The 16377-nt window shown below is 40.7% G+C and overlaps 1 protein-coding gene across 1 annotated transcript in view; it reads left to right on the plus strand.

Moving 5' to 3' along the window:
* Positions 1-16377, plus strand: part of CACNA1C (calcium voltage-gated channel subunit alpha1 C) — a 488233-nt gene that overhangs the window by 411859 nt on the left and 59997 nt on the right. Inside the window, 8 exon segments of the mRNA XM_040562696.1 lie at positions 730-836; positions 1867-1954; positions 2398-2505; positions 3190-3242; positions 3350-3496; positions 4244-4445; positions 4909-5067; positions 7332-7442. Coding sequence (XP_040418630.1) covers positions 730-836; positions 1867-1954; positions 2398-2505; positions 3190-3242; positions 3350-3496; positions 4244-4445; positions 4909-5067; positions 7332-7442 — 975 coding nt within the window.

Raw genomic sequence — 16377 nt, forward strand, 5'->3', positions numbered from 1 at the left:
GGTCTCAGGGAACATTACCTTGGGTTCTGTTAGGAAAACAAAGGAGAAAATGGAACTGCTTCTAGAATAAAAAGGGAGGAAACTGGGTAGAGGTAGGAAAAAGCATATGGGATTGAGCTGAACAGAAGTAGTAAACTGAAGAGAACAGGAATTCTGCCTGATGCTTCAGTGCAGCTCTAAAGCATGAAATCCTGGAGGGATTCTGTTCTTTCTTCAAAGAAGAAAGAGAGCTCAACTGTCCACTGCAGCTGGTATAAGCATTGAAAAACATCACAAAAGAGCCCTTTTTGTTTTATTCAATTTAACTAAAGAGACCTTTATATAATACTAGTATCATACTCACAAGTGTCCTCTGCAATTGGAAAAATGAAAAAATAAAAAAAAATAAATGCATAGGATTGCAATGAGTAGTTTTTGCAAACACTCTTTTTGCTGCTTTACTGATTCAGTATGTTATATACTCTGTGCAGTTTAAGTGCATATTTTTCTCACTGCACCTAGTGTTGGCTTTCCATAGTTAGGTCTTTCATAGTTATCTTACTGTCTTCTTCACTCTCTCTTCTCTCCATGGGGACTCAACTTCTCCTTTGGGGCCTGAGGGTAGATTGTCTTGTCTATGTTAGAAATACCACCCCTACCCAAATATATACTCTGAGCACAACCAGATGGGTTTGGTTTCTGAACAGATGCTAACGGCAAAGTGTGTTTGTGTCGTGTGCCTTCCTGCAGATGACCGCATATGGAGCTTTCCTCCATAAGGGCTCCTTCTGCAGAAACTATTTCAACATCTTAGACCTGCTGGTGGTCAGCGTTTCTCTCATCTCCTTTGGGATCCAGTGAGTGAACTGTTTTCAATTGGTTGGTTTTTTGGGATAGGAGGGCTGGGCTGGGAGATGATACCTAAATCTCATTCTCTTATCTGGGTAAGATTTTTCTCATGAGCCTGGAGGTATGTTTCTCAGATGATTCAAGATGCATTAAAATTCATTCTCATGAGGGGATGTGATAATTGGGAAATGCTATACTAATGACCTGGAGGGAACATCTTCCAGAAAGAGCAAATGAGAACAAGAAATTTGATCCACTGGGAATCATAACACTCAGCTTTGTTCCAAGATTTCTGAGTCACTTTATCAGTTCAGGGCAGTTAAGTGACTTACTGTTCCTTCCCAGAGCTCTCATTACCTCTTTATAAAATGGGGTGATAGTGATTTGCTACTTCCTAATATACCACAAGTCTTGGTCAATGGAAGATCATCAAGTGCTTCAAAAGCTACGTAAGAATCTGCAGAGCACTGGTGGCAGCATCGGTTGAGCCTGCTTCTGTCTCTCCACTTCGTATTGGTTGATTTGCTAATTTGCTTAATAAGTTATAGGACCTACCTGGACAGTATACCTGTAATGCCTGAGTCACCTGGACTGTCCATTCTTCTGTGAATATTTCAGCAGAGAAGCTCTCTATGAGCCCTATCTGAAAATGTCTTGCAATGCCTACATATTGGCACAATTTCCATCAGAAAGCTATAGAATATTTGGCAACTTGCCCTGTTTATAAAAATAAATAAATAAAAATCCCTGCTCACGTTGCATTCCCTTCAGTAATACAACAGAGATGGTGAAAGCCAGGAGAATGTATACTGATGCTGCAGAGATCAGGAAGCAAGACCTACGAAGGTAGCACCAGCGAGTGATTTCCTTATTCCTGAGATGCCAGAGCAAGTAGAAATGAATTTACTCTCTAGCTATCCTAAGCATCCTAAGGTTATGTAGGACTTCAGATGATAAAGAGTGGATGAAATCCATCTGTCCTTGCAGCACACCCCCTATACTGCTGTCTGTCTCAAGCGTTCCAATACTTTCTTCCAGGTCCAGTGCCATCAATGTGGTGAAGATCCTGCGTGTTCTGCGAGTACTTAGACCACTGAGGGCCATCAACAGAGCCAAAGGGCTAAAGGTTAGAGGAGTCCCAATGCACTCTGTAGAGTATAAATCTGAGTTATTTCAGGCTGCAAGGACTTTTGCAACAGTTCAAGTAGTGTTTAAGCCTCACCACAAAGATTATATGATGTTGTTTTCTAGGGTTACAGATGGGCTCACAAGCCTTACTCTATTAGTTAAATTCCTTCCTGTGGGCCTGGTGGGTGCCCAACTATGTAAGACTCTGCTACTGGACCATTCAGAGAGCTAAGCTCTGGAATTTTCCTACCACTCTTTGCTTGCTTCTACAATGATAAAAGTAACAAGTTCGTTTTCTCTCCCCTTTCCTGAGACATTACTTAATGGGTAATAGTTAAATGAAATATTTGTATTTGTCATTGTAGCCTTGGGCTTCACTCCTAGCCAGAGCAGCTCAGAACAGTCCTGCAAGTTACTTTTGTTCCTATCTTCCATTTGCAGCATGTGGTCCAGTGTGTGTTTGTCGCCATCCGAACCATCGGAAACATTGTGATTGTCACAACTTTGCTGCAGTTCATGTTTGCCTGCATTGGAGTTCAGTTGTTCAAGGTAAAACCATTGGACCCGTTCATCCAACCATCACACTAAGCTGTTTTCTCGGGTGGGAAGAAAAATATGAAAAACCTTGAGGAGGGGAGATGGAATCTTCCCGTGTGAAAGGAAGTGTGGGCACCATCGTAGTTACCTGGGCTCCTGCTACCAGGAGTTCCCCAAAACTGGATCAGGTATTTTCATAACTGCTGTGCTTCACCTGTAACTGTAAGAAATCACCAGTAACATCAGTAAACCTATTTTCCAAATTGCTCGTGGCATGACAAGTGAAGGGGGCTGTTCTAAGGGATTGGTAATTACAGGCTGTCTACCTTCCATTTTACAGAAGATGGGGTATGCCAGCTAATTACTGGAGGTTACTCATTCACTTTCTTACATCTGCTTTTATTTCTGTGCCCTTCACCACCCTTCGGACAATTAGTGTTTGGCAGCACTCAGGGCACATGCACCTCAGGACACACACAGAAAAGCACTGTGCAAGCAGATGAAAGCCTGTGCTCTTGAACTACCTAGATGCAGGCAACTCTTGATACAGTTTGTTCACATCTGCCTGCAAAAGAGCATGTAAACATACCCATAGTAGTTAAGCAAGTAGTAAGTGCAGCCACCTTGGTACATGACCTGCCCTAACCCTTGCACTGTCAGGAAAGGAGGCTTCATTCTTCTTTCTTCCTCTTCAAGGGCAAACTCTATAGCTGCACTGATAGCTCCAAGCAGACAGCAGCAGAATGCAGGTGAGTCTGACCTTTCCCACTCAGCCCCTTTCCCTGGCCACACGCTCTCAGGGCCTGGCACTGGAAGTGCAGTTCTGTCACATTCTCTCTCTCCTCTCCACCCACAGAGGGTACTACATTACATACAAGGATGGTGAGGTCAACCAGCCAATGATCCAGCCCCGGAGCTGGGAGAACAGCAAGTTTGACTTTGACAACGTCTTGACTGCCATGATGGCCCTCTTCACTGTCTCGACCTTTGAGGGCTGGCCAGAGTGAGTGCTTCTTGAGATGATGCAACACTAGTAATGTCCTCATACATTTCAAAAGAGGAAACTCAAATGCAGAGAACAGACTTTCCCATTCTAAGTATTTAAAAAGTCTAAAACATTATATGTAGCAATAGTAGCAGCAGTCATTGTAGTACTAGGTACGTAGTAAATTCCTCAGGACCTGTAGGAATTGTGGTTCCTGTACTTGTAAGCAGTGTATAGCACTGTCTCTGGTTCTTGATACAAACATTATGTATATAAAGGGATATAAAACACCTGTCAGGCACTTACCAGTATTGCTAGGTGCTGCAGGTTTCCCCGTGGAGCCAGTGGTCCACTTTGAAACACAGCACTGCTAACTGTGCAATATGGGTAGACACAGGATATCTCACCAGGCTATCCTCTCCTTGTCACAGGGGCTGAGGACTCCCACAGTTCCACTCAGTCAAAGTGACATGGGCATGCAAGGTTATCATGGGGTTGCCCCTGAAATGGGTCACAGGGTGATGCCAACAGCAGTGTTAACAAATGTTAAAAGTGCTGAACAGGTTCAAACATATAAAGTTAATAAAAGCTGTGTTCTCTCTTTTGCAAGAGTTTATACTCAGATCAGTGCAAGTCAGTGCATCTGTGAGTGAGGTAATTTTGATACAATCTAAGAAAATCACAAAACTGAGTTTTATAACATCACCTATAAGGTCTCATGACAGCTGCAGATTTTCTCTGCATTGGGCTCCTGTTTGCTTTCAGGTTGCTGTATAGGTCCATTGATTCCCACATGGAGGATGTGGGACCCATCTATAATCACAGGGTTGAGATCTCCATCTTCTTTATTATCTACATCATCATCATTGCTTTCTTCATGATGAACATCTTCGTTGGTTTCGTCATCGTCACATTTCAGGAACAAGGAGAACAAGAATACAAGAACTGTGAGCTGGACAAGAACCAGGTAATTTACAATAACTTACTGCCACTAAGGATAGAAAATACGTTGAGAATTGAGAATAAGCATTTAAGAGAGAAATATAAACATAGAGGAACATGTGAAAGTGCCAAAAAAATATAAACTGGCTTCACTACCATCTTTAAGAAATCTGGCTTAAAAAAAAAAAAAAAAATCTTGCTGTAAGATTTGCACAAAGGACAGTATTTACTTAAAAATGTGTGCTGTCCCATTTGGTTCACTGAGATTAAATGAGAGTGACAGCACTCTGTGGTCAAAGTAAATACATATGGATCTCTACAACAGGTAGAATAAATGCATTCAGATTAGAAAGATTAGAAAATCTTCTTCCAGGCATTGTCATTTCAGAAAATAACTTGAAACACATTGTGCTTTTTTATATCTGGGAGTATCTGATCAATCCCGTATTTTGTTTTTGATTTTTAAACTTACCCTGCCTCTTTCACAGCGCCAGTGTGTAGAATACGCCCTGAAGGCCCGGCCCCTGCGGAGATACATCCCTAAAAACCAGTATCAGTACAAAGTTTGGTATGTGGTCAACTCCACCTATTTTGAATACCTGATGTTCGTTTTGATCCTGCTGAACACCATCTGCCTGGCCATGCAAGTAAGTAAGCAAGCAGAAAACCTCACAGGTGGTGAATTATTAGACCTTGTTGGGGGAAATGTAGAAATAACAGAGGCTGAAACCTAATTTCACCTTCACACCATGTGTTGAGGGAGAGGAACATGATAAAAGGCATTGTACTGTGTTCACTCATGATGATATTTAGTTAGAATTAGGAATCTGCCTCTCCTCTTTGTGCTAAAATGTGATGCTTTCAACAATCCTGTTTATCTTGTTTTAAAACAAAATTTTAAAAAGTTATATCACTTGCAAATTCAGTGGCCTCTGTAGTAACACATGACTTCTCAATTCTGACTTGTCTCCTATGAAATGCAAGAATAAGCCTTGAACTGTCACTCGCCTAAGATCTGAATTTCAAATTTTAGCCTTTTCTATGTTAAAAAGTAGGGAGCAAATAAGTTGGTAAACAAGGCAATCAAGGAAAGTGGGAATTGAGGGTCCCTATTATCTCCATTGTTCTACATTAAGAATCTTGGAAATTTGTCAAGGAAGAACCTCTAGAAGCTGTATTTTCTACTCCATCACCACAAAGTAGGATCAACTCCACCTAAAGTATTTCTTGATAGTTGTTTGCCTAACTTGCTTCATTAGTGATGCTACTGATTGCTCTACTACCCACTACACTGTGCATTCATTTTCCTTAATGTGTGGGGGTTTTCCAAACATCTAGTGGGAATCCACCAAAGAAACATCTGCAGCTGGATCTATGAGAATAATATAAAAAATAATAAATATATAAAAAATAATAAAATATAAAAAATAATAAAATAAAAGCAAATAAAGGTAGTAGATTAACATGTGCAGGTGGAAGAGCAGTAAAGGGGAATAAGACATAACCTTTACTAAGTGGTCAGTTAACAAAAAGGAAGTTCTATGTTCTTTTCAGGCCGGGAATGAGCCTGTATAGACACAAACAGTTCTGTACATTTACCCAAGCCTGTCCTTTTCTGGCTTGTTCCTTCCACTCTGCCTTTGCCCTTGGTCTCTATCGCCTTCCTTTTTGTTTTGAGTCAGTCCCACTCTTCTCTCAGCTGAAGCATCTACTCCTATACTGTCATGAAGCAACAGAGGGGAACTGTTATGTTCACTTGGAAGCTTTGGAGCATGCTCAGCTACTATGACATTGGGGCATGCACAGGGCAGATAGATCTAGAAGCTGGTGAGATGTTTGTGAGCCTACAGGCAGGACAGCATCTCCAGAGATTCTAGGAAGTCCATATCCATCCCGAGAAAAGCACAGTTTTTCAAAAACTTACACTTTGGTTCAAACTTAGAAAAGCCACATTCCAGTAAAATTACAAGTTTTTAACCAAAGACCTGCAGGTACTAGAGTCTTTCAAGGAAAATGTCATGAGCAATTTTGAAAGTTCCTCGACAACGGACTTTTTCCCTAGCCTGTCCTTCATCTGTATCTGAATTGTTTTAACTAAAGCTCCTTCAAATAAATCACCCTGATCCAATGCAGAACAGGAAAATTCAGTCCAGGTGGTTAAAACTGTCAAAATTAAGCAACTACAAACAAGGTCTTGTAATTTGAACTGAAAGACAACTTCAAAATAAGGTAATCGGTCCCAAGTATAAAGATTTTGAAATAAGGATATGAAAAATGAGGTGGCAAAATCTGCAGAAGACATTATTTGAATTAATCAATAGATTACAGAGTGTAACTTCATAAGATCTTAATAAAGTTAAGTGAATGGTAGCATGATTGCAAATTTAATTCAGAGTTGGCAAATGCAAGATAATGCATATTAGAAAGATAGGATGTGAGCTGTTGATGTACTTTGCAGAATCCTGAATCAAGTGCAATTATTCGGGGAGTGCCTTGGTATCATTATGAACAGCTCAGTGAAACCCCCTGTTCACTGCACATTAGCAATCAAACAAAAAAAGTAACCCAGGTGTTAGGGAAGGGTATGATAACAAACACAATTGGAAATTGTCTTGTACTATTATGCAGATTTATAGCCCTCAACTGGAATGATAAATGTGATTTTGGTAGCCCCCAATCAAAAAGATTTTTTTTAAAAGAGAAGAGATCCAGAGTCAGATTACAGAAATGGCTAGAGGTATAGAAATGCTTATGTTTGAAGGGAGATGGGAATTCTAAATTGAAAAAATGGAGCATGTTGGGGTTTCCTTTAGATAACCTTGATGTGGAAGGAGATTAGTAGTAGTCCTGTGGATAACCGACTAGCTGGCATGTCCATTCCTCACACTGCTGCCGGGACACTGTTTTTCAGCACTATGGTCAGAGCTGCATGTTCAAGGAAGCCATGAACATCCTCAACATGCTTTTCACTGGCCTCTTCACTGTCGAGATGGTTCTGAAATTAATCGCCTTCAAACCTAAGGTAGGTGCTTTAGGTGTAGAGTTTCCCAGCCTCTGTGTGTGTGTGCATGTGTGCGGGGCAGCTGTGAGGAGAAGGAGGAGGTGAAACTCTCTGATCTATCACCCCACCGAAAAATGAGCTGGACAGTTGCTCTCTGGATTGGAGTCTCATGTGTATTTAATAACTTTTTCACTGGAGAGTAGACATGCTAAATAAATAAATAAATACAGAAAAACAGCGACACCTGCTAATAGAGAAGGTTCCTAGTTCTCTGTTTTCATTAAGCTATAATAGTGACACTATGTTAAGGCTATAACATGTTTTCCATGCTGAACATTATTCTGATGTTCTCTCTGACTTTCTTAAAATGAAATAGAAATATCATCCTACGATTAGTCTCCTGGCCTAAGTGAAGCTAATCAAGCATGACTCATTTTGGGTTATGAGCCTTTGAAAAAAATGTTTCTTCTGGGGGGACTGTGGCTTAATGCTAGTTTGAATTCCTTTAGTTTTGAGTTCAAGACTTCATTGATAATATTCAGCAGCCCAGCAGGTCCTGTCTGAAAGTATTGTCCTGTCCGTTGGGCCATGGCATTCTGTATCTTGAAGGATATATTGAAATGTTAAGGTTGGCAAATACTCTCTGAAACATCAGTTGTGACTAAGATGTCTTTCCCATTAAACATGTAGGGTTTCACTGAAGTTAAGAGCTCCCAGCTCTAAACTAATATTTTTTTCATCCTCAACTCAGAAACATTGCTCTCCCATTCTACTGAACTCAGTCTTTCTCTTGTTATTTCTGTGTTGACTTTACTTCTACCTGGCCTCTCACCTTCTTCCACAGCATCTAGGAATTCTTTTAGTAGAGTCACAATTTTGTATTTTTTCCTGAACCCAGTATCAATCTCCTTTCTGAAATGTATTTGTCTTGAAGGTTAGAAACATCTCATGCTGTCCTTGTGAAGGACTGACGTTTTTGTGAGATCTCAAGCACTACGCTGGGAAATTTAGAAGTATTATCATCTGTTTCAGATGGGATTTCAATATTCAGGAGGGATCTACTTTTCACTTTTGACATTTTGCGTGGTCTATTAGTGAGCAAATCTTCTGGCAGAGAAAAATATTGTCTGCACATTGTATACCCACGATTATATCTCACAGGCTTTGCAATTCTCTTCTGATTTCATGGTTCTACTTTACAAGAGATTCTTAACTTTAAGAAAGATGAGTTTCTGTGGCAGAATTTGTTATGACCATTTAGGGAAGGAGTCCAACCACTTCAAATATTGAGCTCTGTACATATGCAGGAAAAGCTTTACCTGACATGGTTGCCTCTAGCAGTAAGGAGCTGGACTTGATGATATTGGAGGTCTCTTCTACTTCCTGTGCCTTACTTTCCTGTGTTCAATCTCCTTTTCAAGTTTTGCTGCACCACAAAGAGTTAAGCAAAATCAGCTGAGGGCAAACGTGTATCCTCCAGATAGAAAACCACTGGAACAGATTGCCTAAAGAGATTGTGGAATCTCTATCATTTGAGGTTTTAAGATTAAGTTAGCTGAACTTTTCCTTAGAATCACTTTAGGAATGTATAATCTGCCTTGGTACAGGGGGATGGACTAGATTATATCACAAGATTCCTCTCAGCCCAATTTTCCATGATTTTGTAATTTCCAATTTAAATCTCCAGCTACTACAGTGTAGTAAAAGTGAATATATAAAAGAAGTTTTCCTTGTGACCAGAATAGTGGATTATTAATAAAGTCTTCTCAACTAAGTATGAGACACCAAGCTCAGACTGGGCCCTGCCCATCCTGAAAGAACAGCCACATAAAATAATAAATCTGTTTAAAACCGCAGTCTGGACTGTATGCCAAAAGTAGTTCAAATCTATTTAATTAAACTGTCTTAAACTGATAGCTTAATTAAATACCTTTGGGAAAATATTTTTTTTTTAAATGGGACCACAGGTTTTACAGGGAAGAAAAACAGGAATGAGCTTGTGAAAACAACTAGTACAGCAAAAAGTAGTGTCACCAGTATTGTATTCACACTGGATTGTGTTGAGCACCAGTGCTTTGTGTAACTTGCCATTCAGTACAAGGATTTGGCCTGCAGCCTTCATTCCGTGCTCCATATTGACTGAACCTGCTCTCCAAAGAAGCAAACCACCTGTCTCAGAAAACTATTTGGACCAATGTGGACCAACACTTGGGGGCACAGTCTGCTCATATTTAGGCTTCCCCTTTTGTATTGAACTTGAACCTGCCTAGAATATGTTCTGATGTGGGAATCTCTCAGCAAGAAGAAAATTGTTAGCACAGCCCTCTGCTTGGCCTAGCCTTGTGTCCTCCTATCACACAAGATATAAAATAACCTACCTACATTTGCAGATGGAGGTTGTTCCTAGGAATAACAGCTGAAAAAGTCCAGAAAGATTTCACTGTGTCACCTGGGTGAACATCACTTTGGCAGTCACCATCCCCTACCCTCTAACCAACCAAGTTCACCAAACAAAGAAACGAGATGCAAAACAGTATTTTAGTGTTTCCCAGGTACCAAATGGCAATTTCAGAATGCTGAATGCAGAAATGCAGAATCGTCTGCAATTTCCAGAGCAGTAAAACACAAACCAGACTTTAAGTTCCTTTGCTCAATTTGATTTTGTGCTCCACCATCACTTTTTTTTTCTGTCTGAAGAGTACCTAAAATGAAGAAGCTGTAAGCTTGTTGTCAGTAAAACTGACAAAAAAGCAGGAAACTTAGGTAACTGAAGGTGTTGTGTTCTTGCCTTAGTGACAATGCCCAGGAGAAAGTGGCAGAACAGAACTGAACACAGAACTGAAGGTGGTGAACTCCACTCTATTTTCCACGATTTTGCAGTGCTTAGCCCAGCAGTGGATGCTGCAGCTAACCCTCCACTACAGCAAGCAGCACTCTAACTGACTTGTAACTCTGAAGCAGCTGCCACAGAGCTTTTCTTTGCACAGTCGCTTCCTAAAGGCACCTTGGAATGAATGGTCTGCAGCAGCAATATGGGATCACATTTTTTTCCATCTGTGCAAATTAGAACAAGCTGCTGTTTATTCATACCTTTACTACAGAGAATTGGTAAGGGAACTGGGAGAGATCTCTGGGATGCTAAGAGCTGCTACCACCCTAGCTCCTTACAGAAGTCACCATGGGGACTTGCCCATGCCCTGCCTTGGAGGGAAGCCTGGAGCTCACAATATGCAGAATTCCTGCTGCAGGCAGTGGTGTGGTGCTCAGTATTATATAAAATAGTAGCAGTTTATTGCCACTACAATGCTATTTACTACCTGTGTAATAATGGAAGAGTTGGCAGTCTCTGAGTGCACAGATTTTTCAATGCATACAGTTTTTATTTCTTTGCTCATATTCTGTGAAGAGACATGTCCTGCTTATTTGCTGCTCCTGATAGTGAAGGTGGAAAAAAGCAAATACACAGTCAGTTGCATAGACATTAAGTAGGAGCACATATCTGCCTGACTGCAAAGAATCGATTGGGATAATCCAGCCCTGCAACTAGTCGTTCTGGTAAGAGCAGAGATTTACTTATTGAAAAGCCAGCTGTAGGAATAAGGAGCCACGTCTGAGACAGCGCTCATCTTCTAACACTTAGAGAAAATATGTGAAGGAGGTAGAAAGGCAAGGGTTCTCCTAACTAAACATACTGTTACTTTTGGGATTGGTTGCCCTAGTCAGCTTTTTATGGGCCATCTTCTGTGAAGTGTTTTGGTTTGTTTAGTCTCCAGGGAGGCTGTAGAGAAGAAAGGTATGTTAAGTGTAGTAGCTATCTGTGAGTATAGGTAGCACATGCTGGGCAGGGACAAGGCCAGCCTCTGAGAGCCCACGTGTTTCTGTGTGGTGCATTTTGTGGAGGAGAGGATCAGTTCTCCCAGGTTTCTTGCAGGATAAATATAAGCACAGTATAAGACAGCTCATCTGTGTCTGATGCAGTCTTGGCAGGAGGGTGTGCTAACAATGCGCAAGAGAGATTTGGGTTGATTAGGGCTGCTGATATAGAAAACATCTACTACATGCCCTCCATCTCCTTACAGAGTATTAACGCGCTGCTCTGAAGCAAAATTCCCAAATGGACCTGAGTGTTTTTCTTGGCTAAAGCGCATAAACTGATTCAAAAGTAGTTACTTCAAAGAGACAGTCTAGAAGTAATGCTGTTGAGCCAAGGCCTTTTGCTGCTTTGTTTTTCTAATTTTATAAATTCTCCAGCCCATCTGGTGAGCTGTTTTCCAGTTTCTGCATGGCGAAAGCTGCTGCTACTTCATGCATTTTCCAAAGAAAACTACTGAAGGGAATGAGAGGTGCTCTGCTGTCTGGTGTGCTCACAGTTACCACTGTCCTAGCTTCTTAACAATGTCACCACAAGGAGCGGTCTACAAAGGACCAGCTGCTCTACAAAATCTGCCTGGAATTTATCTTTTCAGCTTACAAAAAATGACTTAAAATTCCTATTCATATGAAGCTGCACCATCTGTCAACACAAGTGCTAATATGGGGATGGATCCTCCTGCAGGAATTTCAGATCTTTCCAGCTCCCTGGAATGGGTTGTTTTACTGATGAACCGTATCTAATTTTATTTCGGGAAATATTTCATACATCCCCCTATTAGCAAGGGCAGGACTAGTAATCTGAGAATTTTGGATTTTCTACCACTGTCTCTGTCATCTCAAAGCATAGAAGATATACCAGTGGAACTACACAATCATATATTTTGTCAAATCCAGGTCTGTGTGTGGAAAGGGAATCTTGGGGATTTCCTCTTTGGAATTATGACTATCAGAGGGACTACAGATCACAAGTCTATTCCCTTTGCCAGACACTGTCAGCACCTTTCTTCCCTGGGTGTTTATGGATGTTACTTGTAAAGCAGCCTGTAACGACGCCATCTGTCCTTCCTCAGATAGTTAGCTCAGTCCTTCATTTATCACTGCTACTTTGCTCCGAATTCTTGCCATTCTTTAATGTCATTTTCCTGCAGCAGAGTTCAGAGTTCTGTGCACTGTTTCAAACAAGTTTCACATTCAGTACAAGGCAGATAATCCTATGTGATCCCAGGAAGGGCTATGACCCTCTGAGTTGTGGAAGTCATGGATATCAGCCATGGTTATATCTTAGTCTCTGCTTACGGATGGATCTACCTGTCCTTAGTGTTTCTTTCTTTCCTGATGTATTTGCCGTTCTTTATTCCTCGTTAAGCACCTCTCACTCAGCATTTATCATGCATTTGATGCGCTGTTATCTCTTCTCAAACCTGCACAATGACTCATCTGTTTTTGTTCCCTTTTTACTACTCCATTTCTAGTACATTTATGCTTATAAACAGACCTCTGAGCAGTCTCTCCTGAAGTCACACTGGCTGCCTGATACTACTTACATTTTTCTTTCTCACTAAGATCATAATCAGTCATTCCTTGATCAGGATAGAGGCTCCAAACAGCTGAGATTTATATTCAATCTATTTACTGCACCACTGAAACAAGCTGGGTTAATTTTGGAAATCTAATGCTTTGTGTAGTTCTCCATTCTAGTACCTTTAGAAATACCCAAATAGCTTAGGATGCTGCCCCGGCACCATTCATCACAATGTTTTATTTCTCCAGCTTATATGGAGAAAACGAAGACATTCTGCACTGATATAAAAATACCAGGAAACCTGGTTACAATTACGTGGACTTTTGCCCACTGCTGAAAGCACTGCAGTTCCATCCAACAGACATAGGAATCATGTTTGGTTAAAAATCACATGGTCTAGGATGAAGTATAGTGGTATAAATTAGTAGTGTAGGTTGTGTAAATGTTTAGGTAGTATAAGCAAGCCTTAATTTTTGTTGGGTTATCCACAGGCTCAGAAAAAGAGCCATGCAGATCCCACGGTGCAGATAGCTGCCTCCCTCTCATGGGCTTCAGATACACAATTCTGGTTGTCAAAGGTCTTTTTGTAGATTTTGTCTGCTGCCTTTGGCAGGTTCATAACCTAAGTAATTGGTTTCTAATTGTTTCATCTCCTCGGCTTCAGTATTACCCTTTCTGTCTCGGGCAGCCAGCATCTAGACAGAGCATTTGCTGATTGATTCGTCTACTCAGCGCAACAGTAAGGGCAGTCTCTAACCCTGCCTCTGTTAGAGTATGAAATGGCAAAGGAAGGGGTAAGAAAGCTAATATATTTTGGGATCTGTGGTTGGGAAAAATATACCTCATTCAACAAATAGGAAGAGTGAGCTCTGTTTGATAATGATGGTAAGAAGCAGCATGGAGAGAACTAGGAATAGTCAGGTAATAATGTATGTGAACTGAAGGAAGTGAGAGAACTAAATATACAGGAAGAACAATGTCTGGGGGAAAAGGAGAGGGAAACCAAATCTGGATGGGAAGAAAAGCCATACACGGATTATGGAAAGTGGGAAAGGACAGAATATTCCTTAAGGCAGAAAGAAAAAGAAAAAAGAGGGGGAAGGAAAAAGAAAAAAAAAAAAAAAAAGATCCAGGCAGAGGAAGATATTAGTAAAATGGAGAAATAAATGATTGGGCGAAACAAATGGAAGGAAAAGAAGAACAGAAACAGGGATGAAAGGAAAAGTGGACATGGAAAGAGGTTTCTAAAAATGAAGAAGAGAATTAAAATCCATAGCTTTTAAGCTAATGAACATCTCTTTGTGTTTCAACGTTTTACTGAAGTTCTCTGGCAGACATCCCAGGCCTCCATGTTCAAACACATCAGTATCTCAACCACAGAACCTTCCTGTGTACTGTTTCATCAAAATAATTTGCAATAAAAATCAGGTGCAGTGTATTTCCCCACCTCTCTGGAATAATCTCAGCTCTGTTGCAAAAAGTTAACAACAGCATGATTCCCCAGAAATGCTTTTCTTTTTCACCCCATTTTTTTTTTTTTCTGGGTGAAGTCTGAATATGTTTAACATTCCTCTGCATCTTTTATACAGCCAGTAGCCCAGCTGGAATTACTGCCAGCTGCTTCAATAAACCCTGCAGCTACATGACCAGAAGTCCCTGGCATTTCTGAAATGCATGTCCAGACACTGCACAGTATGTATGCAGTCAGTCTGAGGCTCCCAAAGAACCATTGATTCAGGACCAAGGTTTTCAGAAATACACTAGAAAAGGGAAAAATCTTAATTCTTCGTTACTTAGTCCTCTGCTTTGTCTTTACTATGATTACTTCTCTGCCAGGAGTTTCATGCATCTTGCATGGCATATATGTCACGTGGAGAGCGGACCATATAGCCTTTCATTTCTGTAGGTCTGGGAGGAAGAATGAGCCTCTTCGCTAAGTGATACCGAAAATATTGTATGTCAGAGCATCATTTTTAGGTGACTTTGATGTAAAGTCAAGAAATATTCATAATAATTATTGTGGACATAGACGATAAAGTTATCTCAATCCTTTATACACATTTGTGGGTTGGAACAGAGGGTCATCAGGTAGACTTGCTTTTTGATTCTGCTTGCTTGATGGAATTTCTATCTGAATTTCATCCAAAAGAGAGAAAAGAGAGGCTCAGAAAGGAAGTGGGTCTTTGCAGCACATTCTGTGCCACTGCCCTCTCTAAGCAGCTTGGCCTTGAGACTCTTGCAGAATGTGGAAGGGCATCCCACTAGCCCAGGGCCACAACGCTGCTGTTATTCCAGGCCTTAAACTGAAACCATTCGGGAGTCTGTTATGGAGACATCTGACATGGAAGTGACATTAAAAAAAAAAAAAAGGAACCACATCCTGGTGTTTTACTGTGCTGACCCATTAAGTTAAACAGTGTACCTGATGTAGCTGTAGAGCCTTAAACAACAAATTCTCCAGTTTAGTACAGAAAAAGAAATTTGCATCAGAACGCTCAGGGATTTGGTTGTTTTAGTAACAATTTCCACAAATGAGGAGTCAGCAAGCAAATAGCTGTGAAAGTACAGCAAATCCTCATTGATACTTCCAGATTTCACTGAGTCCCTCACCAGTTCCTGAGTATGTGTGGGAGGGGAAGTCTGGCCATTCCCAACACTTCAAAGGAAAGGAAAGTAGTGTCAGACTAAAGTTTTTCTATTGTGCATATGCTTATATTCTGAGATGGCATAGGCGTGACTCCACCTAAACAAGTCATGCAGTGTGAAAACAGTTGGTAGGTGAATGTAACAGAAGAAACTAGACTGATGATGAGAAGTGGAATTTTGCAGTAAATCCTAGCTCATACCTCTTGTGGAATCTGGGTCAGGAAGCATCAAAGTCTTCCTTCTGAGGGCTGGTTGGCATCCTGAATGAAGTATACTGGTCTCTCCAATTTCCTCCTGGAAAACGTACATCACAGAAGGGCACCAGCAGAGTTGATCCCAGTTGGCTTCTTTGTTGCCGCCCCCAAAGAAGAGGCCAAGAATGAAATAAGTGTACAGAACAAATTTCCCTCTTCGTGCAAAAAAAGTGGTCCTTTCACATCATGGTAGAAACAACTGATGAGGGACAAAAAGACTATTTGATCTGCTGCTTCCCATGTTGCATTGTTTAACTGCAGGATGTTCTCTTTCTTGGAGGAGGAAGCCAACAATTCTCTGCACGCAAATAGATTCTTTAAATATTGTTTTATAGGATGTATGACATTTCTAACACTCATCAGCTAGAGCTGTGTAATCCTCCAGCTTTCTGGAGGATCAATGGAGAATTCAGCAGGCAGAAAAAAATGTTAAAGAAACCTCATAAGAGCTTCAATGAGAGAGGACCATTTCCTTCACAGCAAATGTACCCAGAGAATTTGCATATTACTGCAACATTGTGACAGATTTATTTTCAGTCTGGCACTTGAGAGTTTTAATGTCATTATAAATGATCAAAAAATAATGATATGACTGCACAATGCAACAGTGTGGGAAGTGCTGTATTAGCTATTACACTTAATTATTTAATATAGAAAATTA

This window comes from Cygnus olor, chromosome 1 (assembly GCF_009769625.2).
Source record: "Cygnus olor isolate bCygOlo1 chromosome 1, bCygOlo1.pri.v2, whole genome shotgun sequence".
Classification (NCBI taxonomy): Eukaryota; Metazoa; Chordata; class Aves; order Anseriformes; family Anatidae; genus Cygnus; species Cygnus olor.